General features: G+C 45.8%; 1 protein-coding gene across 4 annotated transcripts in view; it reads left to right on the forward strand.

Annotated features, from left to right (window-relative positions):
• Arnt2 (aryl hydrocarbon receptor nuclear translocator 2) overlaps positions 1-24,484 on the forward strand; it is a 153,713-nt gene that overhangs the window by 105,556 nt on the left and 23,673 nt on the right. For all 4 annotated transcript variants that reach the window (XM_032893286.1, XM_032893287.1, XM_032893284.1 and 1 more), the window contains 4 exons: positions 8,798-8,874; positions 10,534-10,668; positions 11,705-11,779; positions 18,088-18,239. In XM_032893286.1, the coding sequence (XP_032749177.1) occupies positions 8,798-8,874; positions 10,534-10,668; positions 11,705-11,779; positions 18,088-18,239 (439 nt within the window). The remainder of the gene's footprint in view (positions 1-8,797; positions 8,875-10,533; positions 10,669-11,704; positions 11,780-18,087; positions 18,240-24,484) is intronic.

Genomic DNA, 24,484 nt, shown 5'->3' on the forward strand with positions numbered 1-24,484 from the left:
GCCACTGACACTCTTATTAAGGAAGAATTTAATTGGGTTTATTCAGAGGTTTAGTCCATTGTTGTTAGGGCAGGAAGCATGGTGGTGTGAGGGCAGACTGTGCTGAAGGAGAAGCTGAGAGTTCTATGGCAGGAAGAATGGCGGTGTGCAGACAGACCGTGCTGAAGGAGAAGCTGAGACTTCTACATCTTGAACTGCAGGAAGCAGGAAGAGACAGTCACACCAGGGGTGGCTTGAGCATCTGATGCCCACTGCCAGTGACATACCCACCGCCAGTGACATACCCACTCCAAGAAGGCCATAGATTCTAATAGTGACAATGTCTATGGACCTGTGGGGGACATTTTTATTCAACCACCTTAGGACTGGAATGCTTATCCCGAGAGCTTGGGTCAGTCTCTGCATTGTACCTAAAGGGTTTTGGAGAGTAGTCCGTTAACTAGATGGAACTCGTTTCAAGGCTGAGGGACCAGTGAAGGGTGGTGCTCTGTCTCACCTTGGGAGTAAATAAGGCTGAAGGAGGGCAGTAGCTATGCTCATGTGAGGTAGCCAGGATAAAGCCTGTTCCAAGATGGCAGATGTGGCGGTGGGCAAGCCTACATGAGGCAGGTAGGAGTGCCGCAGCTCACATCCAGGAAGTCTGATTGCACAGTCTATGTGCTTACACACCATCATTAAGCTTGACTGGCTTCTCTTACTCCGCAAATAGTGGACAGATCACTTTGGGCTTCCGACTGGAATTTGCAGGTCAGCTATTTGGTCATTGTCATATTAGGCCATCTATTTATATACTGTTAATCTGTCTATCATCTGTTGTGTTTCAAGTCTATCTCTCAAATCTATCATCTGCCTGTCAAATCTACCATCCATCTTCTACCGTCTAACAAAACTGCTATCTATGTAGTTCCACACACTGTGTACATTGGCAACACTTATTAGGCTCGGTGGATTATTTTTAAAAAGAGAGAGACAGAGCATGGCGGTGCCTGCCTTTAATTCCAGTAATAAGGAGGCAGAGGCTGGTAGAGCTCTGTGAGTTCCAGGCCAGTCAGAGCTGTATAGTGAGGTCCTGTCTCGGAAAAATAATTCATTTAATTTGATATAAGAAGAAGATGTGAGGTTGAGAAGGGAATGTGGGAGGTGAGTCCAGGAGGAATTGGGAGTGAATATAATCAAAATACATTGTAGTATACGTGTGTGAAATTCTCAAAAGAACAAATTAAAATACACTTTTTAAATTGTTGATACCACCTATCACTTGTCTGTCACCAATCTGTAAAGCTGCTATCATCTATTTACCTCTCAAGCCTACAATCATCTTTCAAACCCTAGTCTATCCTCTGTCATCTCTCTTTCTGCCACTTGTGTGTTACCTGCACTGGTCAGGTACTAAGCAGACCTCATTGGTTATGTTGTTTCTATATCCCTGTCTTTCTCTACACCATAACCCTGATTATTTGGTCCATTTCACCATGCCATAATGAGTCTCCCAATAGTTAACATCTAAAAGGGTTGGCAGGCCCCAAACTCCTGATCCCTCCAGGTTGAAGACTTTCTCACTGCCCTGTACAGTTGCAAGGAGAATCCTTGAGGTCAGGGGGTTTCCAGGAAGACACTTCTCCAGCATCTTTAGTGGTTAGTGTCTAACTTCTGCAGTACAGACGGCTGAGCCTGCCGTGTTCTTTCCTTTCAGAACCTCTTCCTGTTGTAACACATGTAGGTTGTTTCCTGAGCACCTAGAGCTCAAATGTTTGTTCAGGTAAGATAGTGGGGTTGTTTTCACTCATTTTAATGACTAGGCTGATTCAGCCTGCATGGGAGGCTGGAGCTGTCCCTGGAAAGAGGTGCCCTTCATGCACCAGAGTCACCTCTGTGTCTCGAGTTCCACAGCTATTTCCTGATTCTTCTTTGGCCCCCATTATATTTTTGTTCTTCATATGAAGTTCTTGAACTTCTTGACCTGACCTTCTATTTATGGTCGCCACTCCCTTTTCTGTTTTTAACGTGACAAGTGCGTTTTTTCATCTGCACTCAGTCCTCACTGATGACGTTGCTGTCTTTCTGCAAATATCACATCTTCTAGACTCCCAGAGGATCGACTTTAGATTTCTCTCTCTCTTATAAAGCAAGCAGAAACAGTTGCTCTGGTTCCTTACCTTGGTGTTCCCTTTGTCACATGCTTCCCATTTCCATGTGACTTACCTTAGACATGTCACTGTGTCACGGTCTATTCTGAGAGCTGACAATTGTGCCACCATCCATTACAGAGGCTCTAGAAAGACCAGAGTAGCCTTGACCAGGACAGAAAAGGAATATTTGGCTTCCCTGCAGTCTTGGGAATACCTGAACAAAGTTTCACCTGTCTGTTCCCAGGGCTATGGACAGAGTGGCAGGTTACAAGCCACACATAGCCTCAGTGAGAGTCTTAGAAATCTTCAGCCATGCAGTTTCCTAGGAGTCCCAGGTGCTTCCCTGAGACTTGTCCTTTTTCTGGACTCATCTCAAGTCAAGCTTACTCTACTCCTTTCACTGTTCTGGTGCAAACCTTCCACTCCTCCACAGGCAGTTACAGGGACTAGGGTTCCCCATTGTATCCCTCCTCAATTTGATCTGGCCTGATCCATGCATCCTAAAACCACCTCACCCTTGCTCACCTTCCCCAGTTTCCAGCACTGGCATATATTTCTTTCTGTGTCAGGCCCTGAAGCCTTTCATTGTAATTTGGAAGGGACAAGTAGGTACAAAAGCATCAGTTACACCTATAAGCCTTTTAGGCTAATCCACTTTTAAGGTTTTCAGGCAAGATCCCTGAAATGCAAGATATCCACAGGTCAACCTTTTTATTTTCTTCAAAATTATCTGCCAAGATGAAAGTCACTAGACTGCAACAAAGGGATTCCGTTCAATCCACTGGGAAACTTCACGATCTGCTTTTGTCTTTTGGCAAACGGTGCTCATTGACAGAGCATAGTGCAATCTCTGAGAAGCCTACGGTGATGAAACCGCTGTATCTTTATTGAGACTGTTTCCCAAATGTGTTTTTGCAAAAGTAGATTTTTCCCTAAAGTTTACAAATGTTCCTCGGGGAAAGCTTTGGCAGTATGCGGTGAGCAAGTGCCCCGGGTTGCTTGCAGCCAGAAGACAGTTGTTCCCCTTCTGCCTTTTGTTTTGTGAAATACAAAAATATGTCTTAATTCGCATGAGGAGGTGAAGGCCAAGGACAGCCTCTTTGCAGAGAGACTGAAAAACAAGCCCACTTTCCACTTTGTCTGCACTGGGTTCCTGGAACCCTTAGTGAGGAATGAAGAAGCCTCCCTGGCCAGTGCTGACTTCCCCTCCCTGTAGCAGTTTCCAGGTCCAGCTCGTTTGCATTGTTTATACGCTCCAGATTTATTTCTCGCTGGTGGGAGGGAAGAGGCGATTCGAGGAGGGTGATGTAGATTAATATGAAGTGAAATGAGTTTGTGAAGCTGATTAGGGAACCACTGAAATCTGTTAGAATAGCTGCAGTTATCCTGTTCACATTAAAAAGCACTTTGCCATTCCTGGCAGGAAGCACTCCCTCCTGACTTCTCTCCTCCACCCTGGCACCCAACCGTGGCCCTGTGGCCCATCTCCAGGCGCTGTTCTGCTCCCTGTGACACTGTTAAGCACACATGGCATTGGAATGAGCTGGGTCTGTTTTCCCCATCACGGTGGTGAACTCTGCAGAGTAAGAATAGGTTCTCCTTTCTCTGCGGCACAGTGTTGGGCCCTCTGCTTGATGCAGCACCTACAGCCTGTCACAGCCAGAGAGCTTGGGGTAGCACAAGCCAGCACCTCCCATCCTGAAGGGTTCATGGCCTCAGGTCCTTCCTGAGTGCAAGCAGACATGGTGGCGGAAAGGTGGCTTAAGATCCACATCTGGATCTTCAGGAGCAGGAAGAGAGCGTGACTGGGCCAACAATACTCCTTTTTGCCCTGGTCCTTTTTCTGAAAGCTAGATCTCTTCTTTTAAAAATGTAGTTCATACGGCTCCATTCTTTTACGTGATGCTTCACTAGTCGTTCATTCTCCAGCTAGGAGCATGATGACCATCTCTATTGGGAGTCTAATGGGGCTTGTGACGTCTACACACTGCAGGGGATCCTGGTTTTTCTGAAGGTTAGCTCTAGAAGTAGTACAAAGGTGACAGATGCACAGAGCTATCACCAAAGTATCTTCCAGAAGAGGATAATAGTGTCCTTTCCCCACTTCCTAACATCTCTACAAGTTTCTGTCATCCTTTAAGCTGTATCAGTCTGATATTTGGTGTGAACTCAGAAGAACTGTGACATTTTCAATCAAATGTTTCTTAGTAGTGAACTTCTATGTCCTTTCTGGGCACATGGCATTTTGAGTATTTCCCTCTGAATTGCATATTCATGGCTTGGACTCATTTTCTCCAGGATAATTTGATTTGCGCCTTTCCTATTTACTTCTAGGAGATCTTGCTACAACTGTGTCCAGATCACTGTGTGTGTTGCTAACATTGCCTTCTAACCCGAATTTACCTTTGACTCTCCTTTATGCTTGTTTTCCAGCCCACAGATTGTCTGGTCTACTTAAGTGCAAGACTGTACCTATGCCTCTCCTCTTTGAGGCATGTGGAGCTTGACACTTAGATGTCCTCTGGCTTCTCCAAGTATAAGGAGTGTTAATGGCCTAGTGTGGGGGATGCTGTTCTGTTGATTTGTTTCTTTCTTTTTCAGCTGTTTTGTTTTGTTTTGTTTTGCTCTATAAGAATTATCTAGTGCTGATCCTTCATTTCTCTTTGCATGTATCACTTTTCTGCTGACTTAATCCAATCACAAACTATCATTTTATCTTGTATGGTCTATAAAGGCAAACTAGTACATTATGTAAAAAGAAAAGCAGTGTCAGTTGCCTTAAGACTAAAAGGCCTGGCTCCAGTGAAGGCCCATCACATGCCTGCTGGGCCAGTAAAGAGATGTGTTCTTAGCTGAAACTACTGGGCTGCCATTCCCGGTGGATATAGGCTTATTCTTACAGAAGAGGCCTTCCATCTACAGGGGTGCATGAAGTCTTCAATTGCTGGCTTAGAAGATGAAGTGAATCTTCACCAGACCCTGTGTTATATTGTCCCTCCATCCCCCTGGATCTATGCCACCTGCAGTCACAAGAGCCCGCTGAGTTTACCATGTATACATCCTGATACTAATGAACCCAAGAAGCCCCGCCCTATTCTGTCAGCAACTACCTTTTCCCAGCCACTGCGTTTGCCTGGACCTGGTGGTCACTTTGCACTTAGCATTATACAGTTTTTACATCTATTTGTCTGTCTTTGGGTTCTCCAAAGGGGTTTGACTGTATTATTAGCACACACACCATCAACACAGAGCTGAGAATATGATGGGAGCTTGGAATAATAATGCTTCCTCCAAGAGACATAGTCTCTCTCTCTCTCTCTCTCTCTCTCTCTCTCTCTCTCTCTCTCTCTCTGTCTCTCTCTCTCTCTCTCTCTCTCTCTCACACACACACACACACACACACACACACACACACACACACACACACAGACACCAAGCAACAAAAGAAACCAAAGAAACAAAACAGTGCCAAGCATGGAAACTCCTTGAGTACTTGTCAAGGGAATCCAAGAGACTAGAAAAACAGTATAGGCTATTACCCTTGTTTGCCTCCCAGGATGTGAAGGGAAGGTAAGATCCTATTGCTGTAGACACTGGACTTGGAAATATCAAACTAGAATATTCTAAAACCCTCCTATGAAGAATAATTCAAAGTTCTGCAAATGACAACAATGACCAGCACAAGAGGATACAGCCAAGGGTGCAATAGTGGCACTTATATTTTGGGAGTAACCAACAGCCACTTAATTGGACATAGAACCCATTCAATAGGAGATTTATGCCTGGTACTGTAAACTTAGCCAATTACCTGTGTCGAATGATATCATGGACCCTAGAGGAAAAATCTACTACACCCATGTTCCTAAACTGGTATAATTCTTAACTTGATTCTGCATGTCTATCTCTATATCTATAGATAAGTGTATTACTACCCATCACCAAAGATGTTTTGTTTCATTTTGTTTTGTTTTGTTTTGTTTTGTTTTTTGCAGCAGGCAAAGACTATCAAAGAAACCCACAGTTGGTCAAAATGCAGAAAACAATTGACTGTGGGTTGACCATCCCAAATTGCTACACCTACAGCACAACCCCTACACCCAGGGCTCAGGGAATATTGCAGAAAAGGTGGTAGAAAGATTGTAAAAAAAAAGTCATGATGTTTCCTATGAGATAGTATCTTCCATCTATGACAGGGAGTTTCATCCATGAGATCTCTTTTCAGTGAATACTTATTTACTAAGCCTACACAGGTAAGGATAACAGAAATGTTTGTTGTAGCCATGGATGATACACAACAGTCCTCATCCAGGACCACATCCTCACTCCCCTCTCCTCTGCCGGGAGCATCTCAGACGTACATCACTTTCTAGAATTACATAATATCCAGAAGGGTAGTAGTAAGCTCGTTCCAAAGTTTGAGTCTTCTCAGAAGTAGGAGAATGTGCTGTGGCAGTCTCAGCTAGTGGAAACCGCTTTGTGTTTCTTTCACACCCATGAAATCTTAACAGTATGGTCGCCTAAACACGACAGGCACAATGACAACACCAGATGACATCCCAACATGGACGAGGGAATAATTTTAACAATTATAAAAGTACAAACATATATGCGGAACATTTTGAACACTTCTGAAAAAACATAAAAGAGATTGAAATACATGATTAAAATGTTTCCCTGTGCTTGGGGTGGTGAATCAACATTATGAAGGCATCTGTTCTCCTAAAGTATAATGTTAATCAAACCTATTAATAATGTCATCAAACTATTTTATGAAGTTAGCTAAGTTTCATGTAGAAAAACGCATTTAAGAGTAGCCAAGAAAACACTATAGGGAAACCTTAGCAAACATTAGAACACACAGCAGTGCCTCTGGGATTCAGGTAGTAGAATAGAAGGAGAAGTCCATAAATTAACCCAAGCATGCATCGGGATTTATTGCAAGATGAAAGTGGTATCTTAAATCACTGTCTTTAAGTGGGATAGCTGCAGAGTCACATACTTGAAGATAAACATCAGTATGTACCTCATACCCTACACATGAGAAATGGCATTCTAACTGTGACTCAGACTTAGTCTTATGGGCAACGTTAGAAGACAAAGGACCATGTGGGAGAACATCTACAGGATCCCTCTCTGGAGGGACAACCCTTTAAAAGTGAGACTTGGCATATAGTACCCAACTATAATCCTATCTCTTGAGCGGTAGAGACAAACAGATAAGAAGTTCAAGGTCTTCTTAGGTACTTACCAAGTTTGAGGCCACCTTTGGATATAGAAAACCTGTCTGGAAAAAACAGCTTTGGGAGATAGACAACCAGAATCCAACAGAACAATGGGGAAGAACATGAACGGACAATTCATTAAAACTAAAAATGTAAATCAGTTCTAAACATAAAGCAGTGCTCAAACATAACTACAATTACTGACATGCAAATTAAGACATCTATTCTCACCTGTCAAACTGACAAAAACTGACAGCACATTTGGTTGGCCAAGAACATAGAGAAACAGACTTAAAGACATCAGTGGCTGGAATGCAAACTGATATAGTCCTTCTGGAGGGAATTTAACAAAACAGAAGTATATCTATATTTGACCCAGCCATCCCACTTCTAAAGAACTACCATCCTTCAGGCACAATACCAGTGATTAAAAAACATACATGCTAGAATTGCATTGCTTCTAACTGCACAGCATGAAAAACTCCTCACCATTCACACCTGAGGGATGGTTGGATAAACATGGTATATCAGCACAACTGAGTGCTATGAAGTTCTGAAAAGAAACTAGGGAAGAAATAACTCCATGAACTAATCTGGAGGTTCTCCAAGATGTACTGTGTGTGGTGTGTGTCTGTACACATGGATGTTTGTGTATGTACAGGTACAGGTTTGTGTGCATGTCTGTAAGTACATGTATGTGCAGGTCAAAGAGTCATCACAGGTGTTGTCATTCACCTTGTTTGTCTGTTTGTTTGTGACAGGGTCTCTTAGTGGCTTAGAACTCAGCAAGTAATCTAAACTGGCTAGTTATCAAGCCCCAGAAGATCTGCTCATTTTGCCTTTTAGTAACGGGATTACAAGTGTGCACCAATGGACACAGTGGTGCATGACTTTTATCTCAACACTTAGGAAGCAGGGACAGAAAGATCTCTGTAAATTTAAGGCCAGCCTGGTTTGCACCGCAAGTTCCAGGAGAGCCAAGGCTGCATAGTGAGACCTGGCCTCAAACAATCAAACAAGAAAAAGGAAAAAAGCAAAAAATAAAACAAAACTAACAAGTTGTGCACTACCTCTGATGGTCTTTGATCCTTTGATTCAACAAAAAGTGAATTGCTTGCATGATCAACAGGACCTATTTAGGCTTCTTGCTGGTGTTTCGGAGAAACTGCATACATAGAGATGAATGATTTGCATCTTACCCTGCTTCACTGCCTCTGTGTCATCCATCCACAGATGCAGATGGTGATGTATCATGGAATCATGAGGCATTGTCAGACAGAGAGGAACAGGAAGCAGTATGGGGCTGCTGAGTCACTGGCTAGCTTCCCAGCTCTGAGTGGCAGCCATGGATCTGCATTTTCAGTTGCATGAATGAAAGCTGTGGGTGCTTTCCCCACTTAGCCAGTCACGTTGGGCATGTTCATGATGCTACATGTCTCATTTCAGGAATGAGCATACCCGAAGAAGATGCCGATGTTGGACAAGGCAGTAAATATTGCCTTGTAGCAATCGGGAGGCTCCAGGTGAGCAGAAAGCTTGTCTTGTATGTTTGTTTGTTTGTTTGTTTGCTTGCTTGTTTTTTCAAGACAGGGTTTTCCTGCGTAGCCCTGGCTGTCCCAGAACTCACTCTGTTGACCAGACTGGCCTCAACCTCAAGAGATCCACGTGGCTCTGCCTCCAGAGTGCTGGGGTGAAAGGCAAGCTCAAAAAGCCTGTCTGTTTCACCTTCAATCAGGGCTTGTTTACTACACAGCACCAGAGACTGAGTTTGGATGCCCCTTCATTTGAACTCCTGTGTACTCAATATGTATGGGGTTATGTGTCTCCCTCTGGCTCAAAACCTGGACTTTAAAAAGGTGAACCACAAGGGATACTCCACAGAGACCTTTCTGTGTCGAGGGTTAACAGGCCTCCCTCCCACTTACGCCAGTCACTGCAGAGATGAGTTCCTCCAGAACTCACATCCTTGCCAACCACCTTTAAAGTCCCCCAAGGGCCTGGTGGGACAAAGTCCAAACTCATCATTCCATCCTCCTCTCCATCCCTTCTCCCCATCTTCCCACATCCTTCTACCAAACCACATCTTTCCGTTTTCATGAAGCCTCCCCATGGTTCCCCGTCTCTGTGGTATTTTCAAGCTGTTTCTTCTACCTTGTATTTCTTAGTTACCCTCCTGCTTTCATAATTCCGTCTGTGAACTTCCTACCTTCTCATCCCTTGAGATCTAACCAAATGACTGCCAATCCCTTAGTTAATACTGACTGTTGCTTCCCACTGTGCTCTCTTCTAACCCAGAATTCTCGCCTCAACTTCATCTGCTCACTGTTGCTGTGCTTAGCAGAGGGTGTGTACATACCCTCTGAAGCAGGGACCCTGTCTTGTTAAAACCTAATTTATTTGAGGCTGGAGTTAGCTTGGTGTTAGAATTGACTGCTATTCCAGAGGACCCAGGTTCAATTCCCAGTACCCACCCGGAAACTCACCACTGTCTGCAACTCCAGTCCCAGGAGGAATGATGCCTTCTGGCCTCCTCAGGCACCAAGCACATAGGAGTATGGATATACATTCAAGCAACACACTCATACACATTAAGTAAATAAATAAAGCTTTGAGTGTTTTACTTTTTTTGATATCTGGTATACATTAGCCACCTAGTCACTTGGCTTATTCATTTGACATGTAGGGTGTTTTCCAAACTGATGAAGGCAGGCAGAGTTGATAGTCCAGAAGGCTAGTGTTTCACATTCTTGGTCTTCTAAGTCTGACCATTTTCAAACAAATGGAGAAGCGATTTCATTCACATAAAATAAACACTAGATCCTCTTCTCAGGTGTGTAAAATAAGAGTATATGCGTGAATTCAATCCAGAAATACATACTTTTCAGGTCTCTACACCAATTACAGAGGGGAAAATGAAAGAGGAAGAAGATAACATTTACCGAGCTCCAACCATTTACCAGCATGGTGTGCAATAACTCTTATCATCACAAGTGCCCTGAGAAACTATAGCTTGTTGTAAATATTCTTTATTCCCATTGCCTAATAAATGTAAAGAAAGCGGCCAGGCATTAATTCAATTCATCATACTCATCTTTCCAGTGACACAGCAGGATGTGTGGAGTTCAAACTATGTGGATTCTTGCCACGTCCTCATCTGCATCTTTATCAACCCTCCATTCCAGGTGACCAGCTCTCCTGTGTGCATGGATATGAGTGGCATGTCAGTGCCCACGGAGTTCCTGTCACGGCATAACTCTGATGGGATCATCACGTTTGTAGACCCAAGATGCATCAGTGTGATTGGCTACCAGCCCCAGGTCAGTGGCTAACCCTGAGCTCCTGGTACGGGTGAAAGATTTAACCTCACTCAAAAGGTATTTATCTTACTTGTTAAAGGTTCAGCACAATGCCACCGCAGAGAAATGACCGAGGAGTACAGATTCCCTGTTTAACCAGGCTGACACTCTTCACAAGCCAAAGTGTTTGTTGTAAGGCAACACCACCATCACAAAGGATGGCAGTTAAGATCAGTTCACAAAGATTCTGTATGTCTGACAACTGTCAAGATACCTGAGGGGTATACTGTGACCTGTCAGATAGAATAAAGTGAAAGCCAATGGCCCCTGACAGCAGTGCATTTCTGAACAGACCCGTGCATCCTGCAGCAGCTCCCCTGAGTGTCTGGACGCTCCTGAGACAGAGGAAATGCCCTTTGCGGCTGAGTTGGGCTCACTTCACCATGTGCTCATGCAGGTTCTCATCACCGAGATAGCTGACATCCTTTGCTGTTTAAGACACTTCCCTAGAGCACACTCGAAATTGCTCCTTGATGGTTTTTTGTATTCTGCTCCTATTCACGGTGAAACACATGAGTTTTAGATGAATGCTGGATCTTTCAAAGAGCACAGAGACAAGTGAAGGTCAATAATGAACAGACTTGAGGCAAGCACAGTTATTATAGCCTCATTCAGCCACTGGTTTCCATACTTAAACAGTTTTAGTTTTCGTAGGCCGCATGTCTGTCCTTGAGCTTTCTTTGGATGTTTTTAAAAATATGTTGATTGCAGTTTGCCTCTCCAAGGCAAACAGAAATAAAGTTGTGTTGTAAAGCTGCTGATCTAGCGCCCAAGCAAAATTAGAAGTAAGTGAGGACTGAGCCAGGGGAATTTAGAATGGATGCAAGGAAGCCAACTTCTCAGCCTGCAGGAGGAGGAAGACCATTTTATCTTCAGGGTTTCGGTGGCCAGGCACGAGGAGGTGGGCTCAAGAGGAGAGGGTGTAAACAACACTTTTGTCTCCAGGGTAAGGGGTAGAGTGGACTTTGGGGTTATTAAAGCTGTCTGTCCTCTTTAGGACCTTCTGGGAAAAGATATTTTGGAATTCTGCCACCCTGAGGATCAGAGCCACCTACGGGAGAGCTTCCAGCAGGTATTGTTCATGGCAGTGGAGGCTGCTGCTGCTACCTAGTGAGGTACCTGAGGGGGAGGGAGGGCTAGAGGAATGAAGGCCTACTGTGAGAGCCACCAAGCCCTACTACAATGTCAGCCAGCTATTCTGGGCAAGATTTCAAGCATAAGGGTAAGACACATGAGGAATTCATTGCTATGTGGCAAGAGTGGAGGGTAGCCTCTGAGGAGTTTCCCCAAGCACCAAGGCTGGAGAGGGTGACTTGGGAGAAGAGGAGGCTCCTAGAGGAGGGATCAGCTGACATGAGTTGTAAAGGGAAAGAAATGAGAGAACATGCCAGAGGGAGGGGGCGTCCCATGGCACACATACTGATGTGGCCTACCAGAAGGATCCCCGGCAGCTCCTAGGACTGACAGGGAGGCAGTGGCAGGAAGTGAGACCAGCCAGGCCAAGTCTGGGGCCTGTGTCATGCTATATGGCCTCAGTTCTCTCCCAGGATCCATGAAAGTAAGTAGCAATTCCTTTGACTACATAAGCAGAACAATGCTCTAAAGGGTCACTTGGGAAGCCCAAGTATGCAAATAAATGAAAACAAAGGTAAGTCAGAAGACCGTGAAAGTGAGCAAGGACCTCCAGAGCTGTGCAGGACCTGCAGGAATTAGACATGGGAGACAATTTAAGGAGAACATAATCCAGACAGGAATAGTGAGCGAGAGGGAGCCTGGCAGAGTGGCCACCATAATAGTGCAACACTCTTGGAGAGGTCCATAGCCTGGGTCACATGAGAAAAGACTGTTAGCTCCTACGGTGGGGTCAGGGGACAGGAGAGGCTCACTGAAGCAAAGGCCAAAGTGCCACATTTTGGTGAGTTGGAGCTAAGTAACAATGAGACCTGTCACCTCCTCAGCTGGCCTGGAAGCAGGGGAGAATCCTTCCCACCAGGCCATGTTGTACTCCTGGAAAAGGAGAAAACAAACATAAGAAAAGAGACCTATGGCTCACTTTTCAAGAGAGGAATATGCTGCCATCCATTGGAATATGGGTTTAATTGAGCATTTGTTTTGCACGTATCTCAGGCCCAGCCAATGGAAGGCCTCCCTGTCTACAGAGAACTGGCCCTCTGGCTTCATGCTTGCCTTGTATGAGGCAGCTCTTTACCTCTCCATCTGAGAGCCCATGAATCTCAGTACCCTGCCTCTTCTCTCAGTGGCCTCTCCCTCACACCACTCCCAGCCAGTTGCTCAGGATGAAGTTCATCATCTCTTAAGCACAGGTCTTCCTGGTACACATTCACAAAAGTGACGTCTCCCTGCTCTTTTCTACCTACCTGACTTTTGCAGGTGACCCTTTGTTGTGCTTCTGTTATCATTTCACTCCAAGTCTGCAAAAATAAATACTAGGTTTAGTCACAGTTTTCATTAAAACTTGCCAGCAAGGGTTTATATCCTTAGAGTTAAGTACAAGAATCTTCCCATAACTTCAGGCTTCACGTAAACCTAGTCCTGTTCCATCCTTCTTTGGACACTATTCTTCAGTCACATTGGCCTTCTCTCTGTTTCTTGAACATTCTCTTTCCCATCTTTTGACCATGTCTGAGCTATTCCCTGGCTGTAATACTGTCCTCTACTCTTCACATGACGGATATCTTTCAAACCATGTCATCTATGAGATCTTACCAGTGACTAAAGAGGTCCCATCCTCCTCTGCCCCTTGTTTCTCCTTTACCATATGTCTTTTCCTTTGTCTACTTCCTCTTTTTTGGCCTCCTTTACTGAAACCTGGCTTTACTGTGGGCAGACCCCAGGCCTGTACTTGTGCTCGCCATCTTCATGAGGGTAGATTTGAACCAAGCTACCTACGTAGATCAGAACTTACAGCATGTGGCTCCCATTTGGGGAAATTGTGAAATCAGAATGTTAAGACTTTACCAGGATGCTTTGTGTCACATTTGATGAGTGAAAGGATGTAAATCTATCCAGATCCTTCTTCATGTGTTTCCCCATGGAATCCCCAACCCTACCCCATGAATACTGTCACCATGTTTTTCCTGTAGACATTGGTACTAAGAAAGTTTTGAGTGTCATCCACCACCACTGCCATCATGATTGAACATGTCTAAACAGAAAGAATGGGCATGAAGTAGGAGCCTACCCAATGTTACCCTCTTCCATTTTGACTTCTTGGCAAATTGACTGAGAAAGGGATTCTGGGAGCAGATACTTTCCTGGCCCCTGGGAAGGTACACTGACACCACACTAAACTCAGAACTTGTGTGTGTTCTATGGGCTTCCTGTCTGAGCAGTTCAGTGCTTTTGTTTAAAACAAGAGTTCAAGGGCTGACTCAGCTGTCTCAAGAACAAACCACTTCCCTTTATCAACATTGGTCCCCCTTCATTGTTGGTGGCCAGTGCCCAAAGAACACAAACTCAGGCCAAGTCTGGGTGTGCCTTGGGATGTCTTTGGGGCTCTACAGTTGCTGCTGTCCATGTGTCCTGGACCTGTGCCAAGGCTCCCACCTCTGATGCCACAGCCCTGGTTTCCCTTTCACTAAGGGATGAGGTAGCTGGTACAAGTCATTGAAACAGGCTACTAGGGTAAAATGAGAAGTTTAATTTCTTTTTCTATTCAAACCTGCCAGGTTCTTGTGGCCTATGTAGTTTGCATAGTCAAATGTGACACGGGATAGGGTGAAGCCCAGGTGAGATGTAAGTGTATGTTCTGGAGGCCCTAGTCTTGCTGTTATGACCAAGGACAGGATGGGTGGCAGATGATGGTGATGATGATGGTTGGTGGTCATCAATAATGTTGTTGGTGATAGTAATGGTAATATTGATAACAATGGCAATGACTATGATGATATTGATGGCTTTGATTGTGATAGTTATGAATAATTGTGATGGTAATAATGACTGAAAATGATGATGGTGATGATGGTGATAATGGTGGTAGTAATGATTGTGATGGTGATTGCGATGTCATCATGATGGTGATAACAGTGATTGTGATGGTAATAGTCATTACTGTGAGGATGGCAATAACTGTGGTGGCGGTGGTTATAATAGTAATGCAGGTGATGATGGTGATAGTAACTGTGGTGTTTTGAATAGAAATGCTCCCCATAGATTCATATATTTGAATTATTGAAGGGAGTGGCAGTATTTGACAAGGATTAGGAGGTGTGGCCTTATTGGAGTAGGTGTAGCCTGTTGAAGGAAGTATGTCAATTGGGATAGGCTTTGAAGTTTCCAATGCTTGAATCAGGCCCAGGGTCTCTATGCCTGCTGCCTGTGGATCCAAAGGTAGAACTCTCAGCTAATCTCCTGCACCATGTGTGCCACCATGCTCAAGCCATGATGATAATGGACTAAACCTCAACCACTTAAATGCTTTCCTTCCTAAGAGTTGTGTGGTCAGGTGTCTCTTCACAGCCAGAGAACACTGACTAAGACCATAATGATGGTGATGAGTAAGGCGATGGTAATGATTGTAACTGATGGCGATACATAACCATGACAGCTGTTTTCATGAAGAGCCAGGCTAAGCTAGGGCTTAGGATCTTAGCAGCCTCCTGTATTACTAGCTCCACACTTGAGTGAAGCACAATAGGATGCATCACTCCGAGCTTAGTTAGACCTGGGTCGTCTTACCAGCCCTACTTACATGCACAGTTCAGTCCTCCATCACTCCTTGGCTTTCTTGCCTATGCACAGTTGTTGTGCTGTGCTTTCTATAATGAGAGCCAAGAATCTCATTTGCCAGCATTATGCCTACCCTCCAACTCTTCCCTAAACGTCTTTCCCCTTCTGGAATCCTTCATTCAGGTCAGGACCTCAACAATAGGCCTCAACTTCCTAGCCCTCCTGGTGGCCGCTGACATTTGATTGTGGGTTTGTAGCCAATTCTGTGGGTTGTAGTTATCACACATCTCTCTAGCCCCTGCAAGGTGACCTGTACTTTGGAACAGAACATTCACTTTGGCAATGGGAACAGACATTTAAGATTGGGAAATCAAGGAGTCAAACCATGCATATCCCTTCCTATGAGTACAAAGCCTTGGTAGGGATCTTTCAGCTCTGAAGCTTGTGTTCCTAAAACACATTCTGCTGAACTGACTCATGGGCTGGAGGAGCAGGGCTGGCACCCTCTCCCTCTTTCTCTGTTCTCTACCCTGAATACCATACCCCATATACAGGTAGGTTCTACTTCCAGTCTGTGAAACACAGTGAAAAACTCTCATACCCCCTTAGTTGTTTCTGTTGGAAGAAACAGAAGGTATACACACTCAGGACAGAACACATGGGTTTATTTGTGCTGTGCACCAAGGGAGTACTTCAGGCTACTGACCTGAGAAGATGTAACTTTGACTTCTGGCCCCTGTGAGGAAAGAGGCCGGTCCCAGTTAGGGGACTAATGTAGCTTAAATAAGAATGGCCCCCATAGGCCCATATAGGACATGGTAGTATTGAGAAGGATTATGTGGCCTTGTTGGAGATGTGGCCTTGTTGGAGAAAGTGTGTCATTGGGAGTGGGCTTTAAGGTTTCAAAAGCCCAAGCCAAGCACAGTCTCTTTCCCTGTCTCCCTCTTTCCTTCTTTCCTTCTCTGCCCCTTTTCCCATCTTCCCCTACCCCCAACCTCTCCCTCTCCCTCTCCCCTCCCCCATCTCTGCTTATGGATCAAAATGTAGCTTTCAGCTGTTTCTCCAGCAACATGCCTGCCTACTGCTATGTGCTATGCCATGATAATAATGGACTAAGCTTCTGAAACTGTAAGCAAGTCCTTTACCAAGTCCTGTGGTGTCTGTTCACAGCAATAGAACAGTGACTAAGACAGGGACCAACTGTCCATAAGGCAGCATCCTCTAAGTAGGCCAGCTTCACTTCATCCCATAAGCCTCCTTCTAGGTGGTAACAAAGAAGACCTCCGTCCTCTTCCAGCTTTCTTGGTTTTTTGTTCGTTTGTTTTCTTCTCTTGGATATTCCCCCAAGAAGGCCTTGTCTGATACTCTGCAGTGTGGCTGTGCCTGGTTTCCCCAGGGGCAGTGTGGGAGAAGTCACCTGTCTGCTTCAGGGCTATGTAGCCCGCTAATGAGGTGTGCTCTAAGTGCTACTGTGTGCAAGACACCGGGCTGGACTGTGTGAAGCTCAGCTTGCCATGTCCCCAGGCTACGTATACTACGGTAGAGACTCCACTCCTGGTGGGAAGGAGGCTGCAAACCATGATGTTAGGAGGAGTCCAACCTTGCCTGCTCAAGAGTCAGGCCCTATTCTTGTCAGCAATCCATCTGCAACCACACCCACAAAGACTGAAGACTTACATTCCCAGGGTCTGAGACTGTGCATGCCTACAAGAAGGACTTCTGCTTGCCTTATCTTGCTCTTGGGGGCAAACACATCCAGGCAAGGCAAGGTCTGTTAAGTCATTCCGATAGCTTCTCCATCTCCCACTTCTTTCTCTTCGGTGAGACCAATACCTGGATGCTTCCAGCTGCCGGTGGGTGGGTGTCTATATATACCTCTGTCTTGTATGAGTGAACAGAGGGGAAACAAACAAACAAGCTATCCCCAGAGAGATAAGCTTGTAACTTGCACATAAGATCACAGTTCTTGTTCCTCTTTGCCACTACAGCTGTCTTTTCTTAGAGGATTTAATAATCTTTGCATCCTGGTAATGTCATCTGGAAGTAGTGAAGCCACCTTTCCAGGTGTCCGTGAAAGTATGCTGGAAACCATACTGCAACATGAAAGCAATGGCAGATCAATACATTCAAATAAATAATGCATACAGATTACTGTTTTATTTCACCTCCTTCCTGAGAGTTTATTGAATCCATTTTACAATGTCAAACAGAGGTTAAAATTTTTATGTGAATTAAGTCCATCTAAGAAATAAGTCCATGAGGCATTATAGATGTGCAGCTAGCATGCCCAAGGGGGGGGAAACGGAAGGAAAGAAGGGAGGGAAGAGAGAGAGAGAGAGAGAGAGAGAGAGAGAGAGAGAGAGAGAGAGAGAAAGAGAGAGCTACTCTTACATTGTTACTGTGTGCGTATGGGATGCTCTCCATCTGATTTGTAGCCACTAAATTAGAAACACTGACTGTCACTGGTCTCTCACATGGGAAGGCAGAGTGAGCGGAGGGCGGAAGCAGATGGAAGTATGAGCTTAGCTGCTCGCTGCCTGTCACTCTTACTCTCAGGGCTCCCTTTTACTGCTGTTGGCTGCAGCAGCACCCTAGTCTCTGGTTCCCTTGACCTTTTCAGCAGCCGGCCACATTGCCTTGCAGTTCTCTCTTCCTCCTCCTGCTGACTTCCTTGTCCAAATGTTTTTGCAGGTGGTTAAGCTGAAGGGCCAAGTGCTGTCGGTCATGTACAGGTTCCGCACCAAGAACCGGGAGTGGCTGTTGATCCGCACCAGCAGCTTCACCTTCCAGAACCCCTACTCTGATGAGATCGAGTATGTCATCTGCACCAACACCAACGTCAAGTACGTGCAGCCTCCCTTCTGCTGATTATTCACATGTGAATGATTTGCTTGAGGCTCCCTTCTCCCCATAGGATCTAGCCGCAACCCGAAACCCTTACGGGGTGAAGGGGCATTCAAAGGCAGACTCTGGGTTTCTGCTACCATGGCCTGCATCCCTGCCATGGTCAGGTCAGGGTACCACAGCCTCCATTCCATTCTTTTCCTCTGGACATTAAGTCAAGCAGAGAAGTGCCTACTTCCTCATCTTGTTGTGGTAGCCACTGTGCCTGGTCTGTCCTGCTGGAGCTAGTGGGTAGAAGTGGACTGCGCCTCTTGATGCTCAGGCCAAGGTCAAGCAGCACCTAAGCCTGGAAGCACCCGCCCTGCCCCCAGCCTGGGAGCCCTGCCTTTTGTGTACATTCCATATCCATGGAGCTGACAGGTAAACCTGAGTTCTCGTCTCCGCCATGCCAGTTCCTGGTCTTGTGATCACTTCCTCTCTTACCCTTCACTTCCTTTCTGTGACATGGTCCCCCTTTTTTGTGTGTATACAGACACGTGCAACTATGTGGAAGCCAAAGGGTGACCTTACTTTTTGAGATTGAGTCTTTCACTGAACGTGGAGCTCCTGGGTTTGGCTAGGCTCTGACTCTTGCTTCTGAGGGATCACATAAGCACTGCTGAGCCTGGATGATGTACACGTGTGCTAAGGAGTAAGCACTGCTTGCCCTGCTTTAATCCTGTGTTATCTCCCCAGCCCATGGCTCCTCCTCTCTGGAGTTAGGCTTAGATCTGTAGGTCAGGCTCATGGCCACAGTGCCTGCCATTGGGATCATAACTGTGGACAGATCATGCCTCTTCAGATCCAACATGGAGGAAGTACAGAATTGTGATGCCAGATGCTTCCATTACACTATCTGGAGACTTTTTCTTTAAATACAGGATCTCACTTTGTAGCCCTGGCTAACCTACAGCACACTGTGTGTGTAGACAAGGCTGGCCTAGAAGTCACAGAGGTCTACCTGCTTCTCCATTTGCTGTAATTTGACATTTTTAAAAACATATCTAATTTTAATTTTAGATGTTTATAGCAAACTCTTATGTGTTGGTGTAATTATTTTATAAACAACAGATACTTTGAATCCTTTCTACATTTTGTTTTATTTTTGAATATTCTTCACAAAGAATAGCCACTAGATTTCACAACAGTGTAGGAAGTTGTGTGGGTTGGATGGTTGGTAGGATCTGTTTCTTACTTTCAGGCCTGCTCCACTCCAGTGATTTCATGTCCCTGAGAGGATGGTCATCACATAATAGTAGCATCTTCTTTTCTTCTTTTTTCTTTATTGGATATTTTCTTTATTTACATTTCAAATGTTATCCCCTTTCCTGGATTCCCCTTGGGAAACTTCCTATCCCATCCCCCTTCCCCCTACTTCTATGAGAGTGTACCTCCCCCCACCAAACCACCCCTTCCAGCCTTCCCACCCTGGCATTCCCTACACTGGGGAAATGAGCCTTCCCAGGACGAAAGGCCTCTCCTCCCATTGATGCCCAACAAGGCCATCCTCTGCTACATATGTGGCTGAAGCTATGGGTCCCTCCATGTGCACTCTTTGGTTGGTGGTTTAGTGTCTGGAAGCTCTGAGGAGTCTGGTTGGTTGATATTGTTGTTCTTCCTATGGGGTTGCAAACCCCTTCAGTTCCTTCAGTCCTCTAACTCCTCCATTGGGGACCCCTGTCAGGCTCTGGCAGAGCCTCTCAGGAGACAACTATATCAGGCTCCTGTCAGCATGCACTTCTTGGCATCTGCAGTAGTGTCTGGGTTTGGTGACTGTATATAGGATGGGTCCCCAGGTGGGGCAGTCTTTGGATGGCCTTTCCTTCATTCAGTCTCTGCTCCACACTTTGTATTTCCTTCTGTGAGTATTTTGTTTCCTCTTGTAAGAAGGCCTGAAGCATCCACACTTTGGTCTTTCTTCTTCTTGAGCTTCATGCAGTCTGTAAATTGTATCTTGAGTATTCAGAGCTTTTGGGCTAATAACCACTTATCAGTGAGTGCATATCATGTGTGTTCTTTTGTGACTAGGTTACTTCACTCAGGACAATATTTTCTAGTTCCATCCATTTGCCGAAGAATTACATGAAGTCGTTGTTTTAATAGCTGAGTAGTACTCCAGCTATAATCTGACTCTACTGTGCTGTGAAAGTGATGCACATTCTAAGGAAACCATACTTTGGATTGTGAATGTGCTCATTCCTTGCCCTAGCAACATACTAGAAGAAGCTCATGGATGCTAAGCTGTGACAGAGAGAGGCAGCTCAACTCAGCCATACAGCCATGCAAGGAAACAGCCATCACTAAGCTTGATGCCATGGATGGGGGATAGTGGTGCCTTTGTGATTTACAATACAACACACTTATGGTATGGTATCAGGTGTAACCCTGGTGTAAGCAAGGGATATTCATACCCAGCAAGGAAACAACACACATAAACATATGGGCACAAAGGTGCCCACTAGGCACATGGAAGCTATGCCTAGGGTGGCAGAGGGTATGGAATGAGACAGGCATACTGAAGACTGCCCTTGTATCTGCCACTCATGGCCACTGGAACTCCCAATCTCCATTCCTCGGGTTCAGTCAGGGTTGGTCCTGAAACCCATGGCCTTCTCTTCCCCATCTCCTGACACCAGGGGATCCTTCTAAGAACCTGCCACATCCCTCTGTCAGAGCATCCTTCTGAACTGGCCTCGCTGAGCTACTGCTACCATTCAGCTTGCCCCAGTCCCTTACAGCCCAGCTTTCACACCAGGCCAACAGCTTCGAGCACACCATCTGGAACACACAAACTCTCGCTCCCAGATACTTCTCCATCAACTGCCTCCTGGACCAGCTCTCATTCTAGACATCTTCTGTCCCTGTGTACTTGGTACAACTAGATTTGTCTTCTGCCCCATCTGCTGGTCAAACTGTAAATGGGGAAGAACAAATGTGAGAAGCCATAGATCCAGATGGGTAAAATGATGGGCCTATCTCATCTTGAGGGTTCAATCAAATGGACGGTGTTCCATTTTCCCCCGTCAATCCCACAATGTGGAAGAGATGTTCTCTTTACCCAGGGACCAGAGACATGCCCATGAGTGCCACACCCAAATCTGATCCTAGGTCTGCTGAAAAGAAGGAAGATTGAGAAATGGGAGTAGAGCCAGATGCACGGGGCTAGAGAGGACTGTGTTTAAGGTATAGAGGGTTATGTGCAGGTTTCTCAGGTGCTTACCAGCTAGGGGTGCCAGGTCCTTGGCAGAAGAAGGGCAATGCTAGCTCTGACCTGCCTAGCACCTGTGCAAGCCAGATCTCTGCCCCTAGGCTTATCTCTCCCAGTATGGCCTCACACCTGCCAATTCAGGCTGCCTAGCCAAGAAGTGGTGGAAATAGACAAACAAGCCAGCTATTCAGAGTCCTGGACACGATTCTAGAACCATTCCCTTTTGGATCTTAGGGAAAGCCACTTCCACTCTGGATCCTGCCTCCTCTGCCCCACATCCCTCTTTGTTCCTTCTCAACATGTGGTTGTGCACACAGCCCTGTGCTCAGCAAGGGCTCTGAGGCTGCTGAATTCCTGTGAATTAGGCTGCTCTTGAAGGTGTCACCTATGCACTCACTGTCAACCTTCCTAAGTCTCCCCATCACTAAATCCTCCCTCATGGTTAGCTACTTACAAAGCATGTCAGAGCCACCCCTCTACAGGAACAGTTCCCTGGCTGGGCAGTTAGCAGCTTTCTAGATTCGGGTGAGCAGAGCAGACCTAGGATCCTTGTTGGAGATGGTAGGGGGCTTTTCAGTCTGTCATCATTGTAGTTTTCTAGTCTTTGTTTACATTCTGCCATCAGAGTCACATGTCTTGTCACAGCTAATGAAGCTGATACCTCCTGACCATCATGACTGCCATGGCCTAGGCCAGGCAAGGTGCTTGCATTACCATTCTTGCTTTAAGGGGAGACCCAGTCCAAGGATCATAAGCTTTGAGCTTCAAAACCATGAAATCATGGGTAGAGGTAGACAGAAGACAGTGGACAGATACAGAGGAAGAAGAGGACAAACCAAACTCCCAGAACCTGAGGAACACCCCCAGAAGGCAGCCCTGACAAGGGAGAGGCATAGAAGCAGTCACTCTCCTCTGCAAACCAGCCCCGGCTGACTGGGTTGACCTTCTTTTCTGAAAGCCAGACAGTATTGTTGAGACAGAAAAGCATTTTGTTCGGGGGCGGGCCTTTTGCTGCCTCAAGTCAGTCATTCTCAGCAGCTCCTGTAAGTCATGTGGATCAGAAAAGCCCTGGGACACCTGCAGCAGCTGCAATAGCAACACATATCAGTTTTCTAAACCAGGTGTTTGGTGGTAAGGCGGAAAAGCTGGCTGTGGACGGTAGAGGGCGGTGCTGACCACACATGTGAGCGCACAGACCTTCCTTGAGTTTTGTCAGCTTTGTCAGCAGTACTCCAGCTGGTTAGATCCTCCCGTGCCCTGTGCTGGGGCTGGGGGTGGGGGCGGGGAGCAAGGAGTTGCTTGCTCAGTAGCCTTCAGCTAAGAGCATCCAAAAGCAACTTCCTGAAGAAGTTAAGCAAGCATTGGGTGTTTAGCATTTGTGCTAAGCTGCTGAAAAGGCTCTTTGTCACCTCTGACTTCTTCCTGTTCCTTCCACACAGATTGAAGCCCAGAAAAACAGACTGATGCAACACACGGGTGCACGTTGCTGAGCTGGGCCAGGTCTTGGGATTTGATACTATGAGAAACCAGACTGTCTGTCCTTTCCATATTCGCCCATCCTGAACATTCCCTTCCCATCTCTCTTCAGGAGAGAATTGACGTGCAATTATCCTTAGGCCAAGCCTCTGATATTAAAATAGCACTAGTGTGACGCTGTCTCAGGTTCTCATGACACAAGTTCTTGATGTGTACCTACACCCATGTCTACATGTATGCACTTATGTGTATGTACATGAAGGGGTGGGTGAATATGTATGTGTCCATGTGAGGGTAGGTATGTGTGTGCATGCATGTATGCACGCGTACATGCATACATACATATGTGTGAGTACAAACATGGGTTCAAAGCCCCACTGTGCCCAAAGCCCAACTGGTCAGTGATCACATATACTCAGTGATAGTTTGTCACAATTACCTGCCTGATAGTAGGTGGAAAGAGAAGAGAAGAGATGTGTGCAAAAGGAGGCAGACGGTTGTATGCCCAGGAGGCAGCAGCCTTCAGTGAAGGCTGGACACAAAGACACCATCTTCTTCTGTCCTTCTGTGATCCAGGCAGCCAAGGTGGGACTGAGACTCTTCTAGTTACAGGCTCCAACCCCAGGGAGCATCTTGATCCCTTCTTTTCCTGTCCCTCAGAGGAGAACCAGAACTGAATGTGCTGCCTAGAGCTCTAGCACACTTTCCCCTCTGCCCCAGTGGACGTCTTGGTGTAGTGTGACTTAAACATGCTGCAGTTAATAACTAATACCTGAAATTAATGCGGCAACAGTTACTTTCATCAGCTATTACTCAAATAAAGGACACAGAGACCCCTAGAATTATAATAAGCTTTAAAGCACCAGAGCTGGGCAGATATCAACCCTCTACACTATTTGTCTGCTTTCATGTCCTGAACCCCAATGTATTACTCGCCATATGTTTCATTTGCACTGCTCTTGCTTCATCAGGCTAGCCCTCACAGACACATGCTCATGACCCATATTAGCCATGGTGACTTCCTTCTTCCTCCTCTCCTCGCTCTCCTTCATGGTCCCTACCTGACACCCCAAGCCCAGGAAACTTTGTCCTGCCTACCTCGCTTCTGCTCAGCTATAGGCTGTCAGCAACTTTTATTAACCGATCATGGATAATTTGAGTCCAAGATTTGCACAACAAAAGCTGATGTACATGAAAAGTCATTCGTCTTGGGGCAACAGAATTTACTGGGGTACAGATTTAGCATTTGAATACATAGCAGCACCAGACCAACCCCTCCAGAGTCTCCCCAGAGCCCTGGGACATGGAGGGTGTTTATTCTGGGCAGAGGGAAGAATACAGGGTCCACAGCTCTGCAGAATTAGATTGGGATCCGTTCTGTGCTGCGTTCTAGCTAGGAGCAGCACTTAAACTTGCTGAGCGTCCTCTCCTTTATCTGATAATTGATAGCCATATACTGTAAAGATGTAAAGTGCCGGCCAACTGCTGGTGATCAGTCTTCCATTCGGATATTAGCCTGCC

This window comes from Rattus rattus, chromosome 2, assembly GCF_011064425.1.
Source record: "Rattus rattus isolate New Zealand chromosome 2, Rrattus_CSIRO_v1, whole genome shotgun sequence".
In the NCBI taxonomy this organism is placed as follows: Eukaryota; Metazoa; Chordata; class Mammalia; order Rodentia; family Muridae; genus Rattus; species Rattus rattus.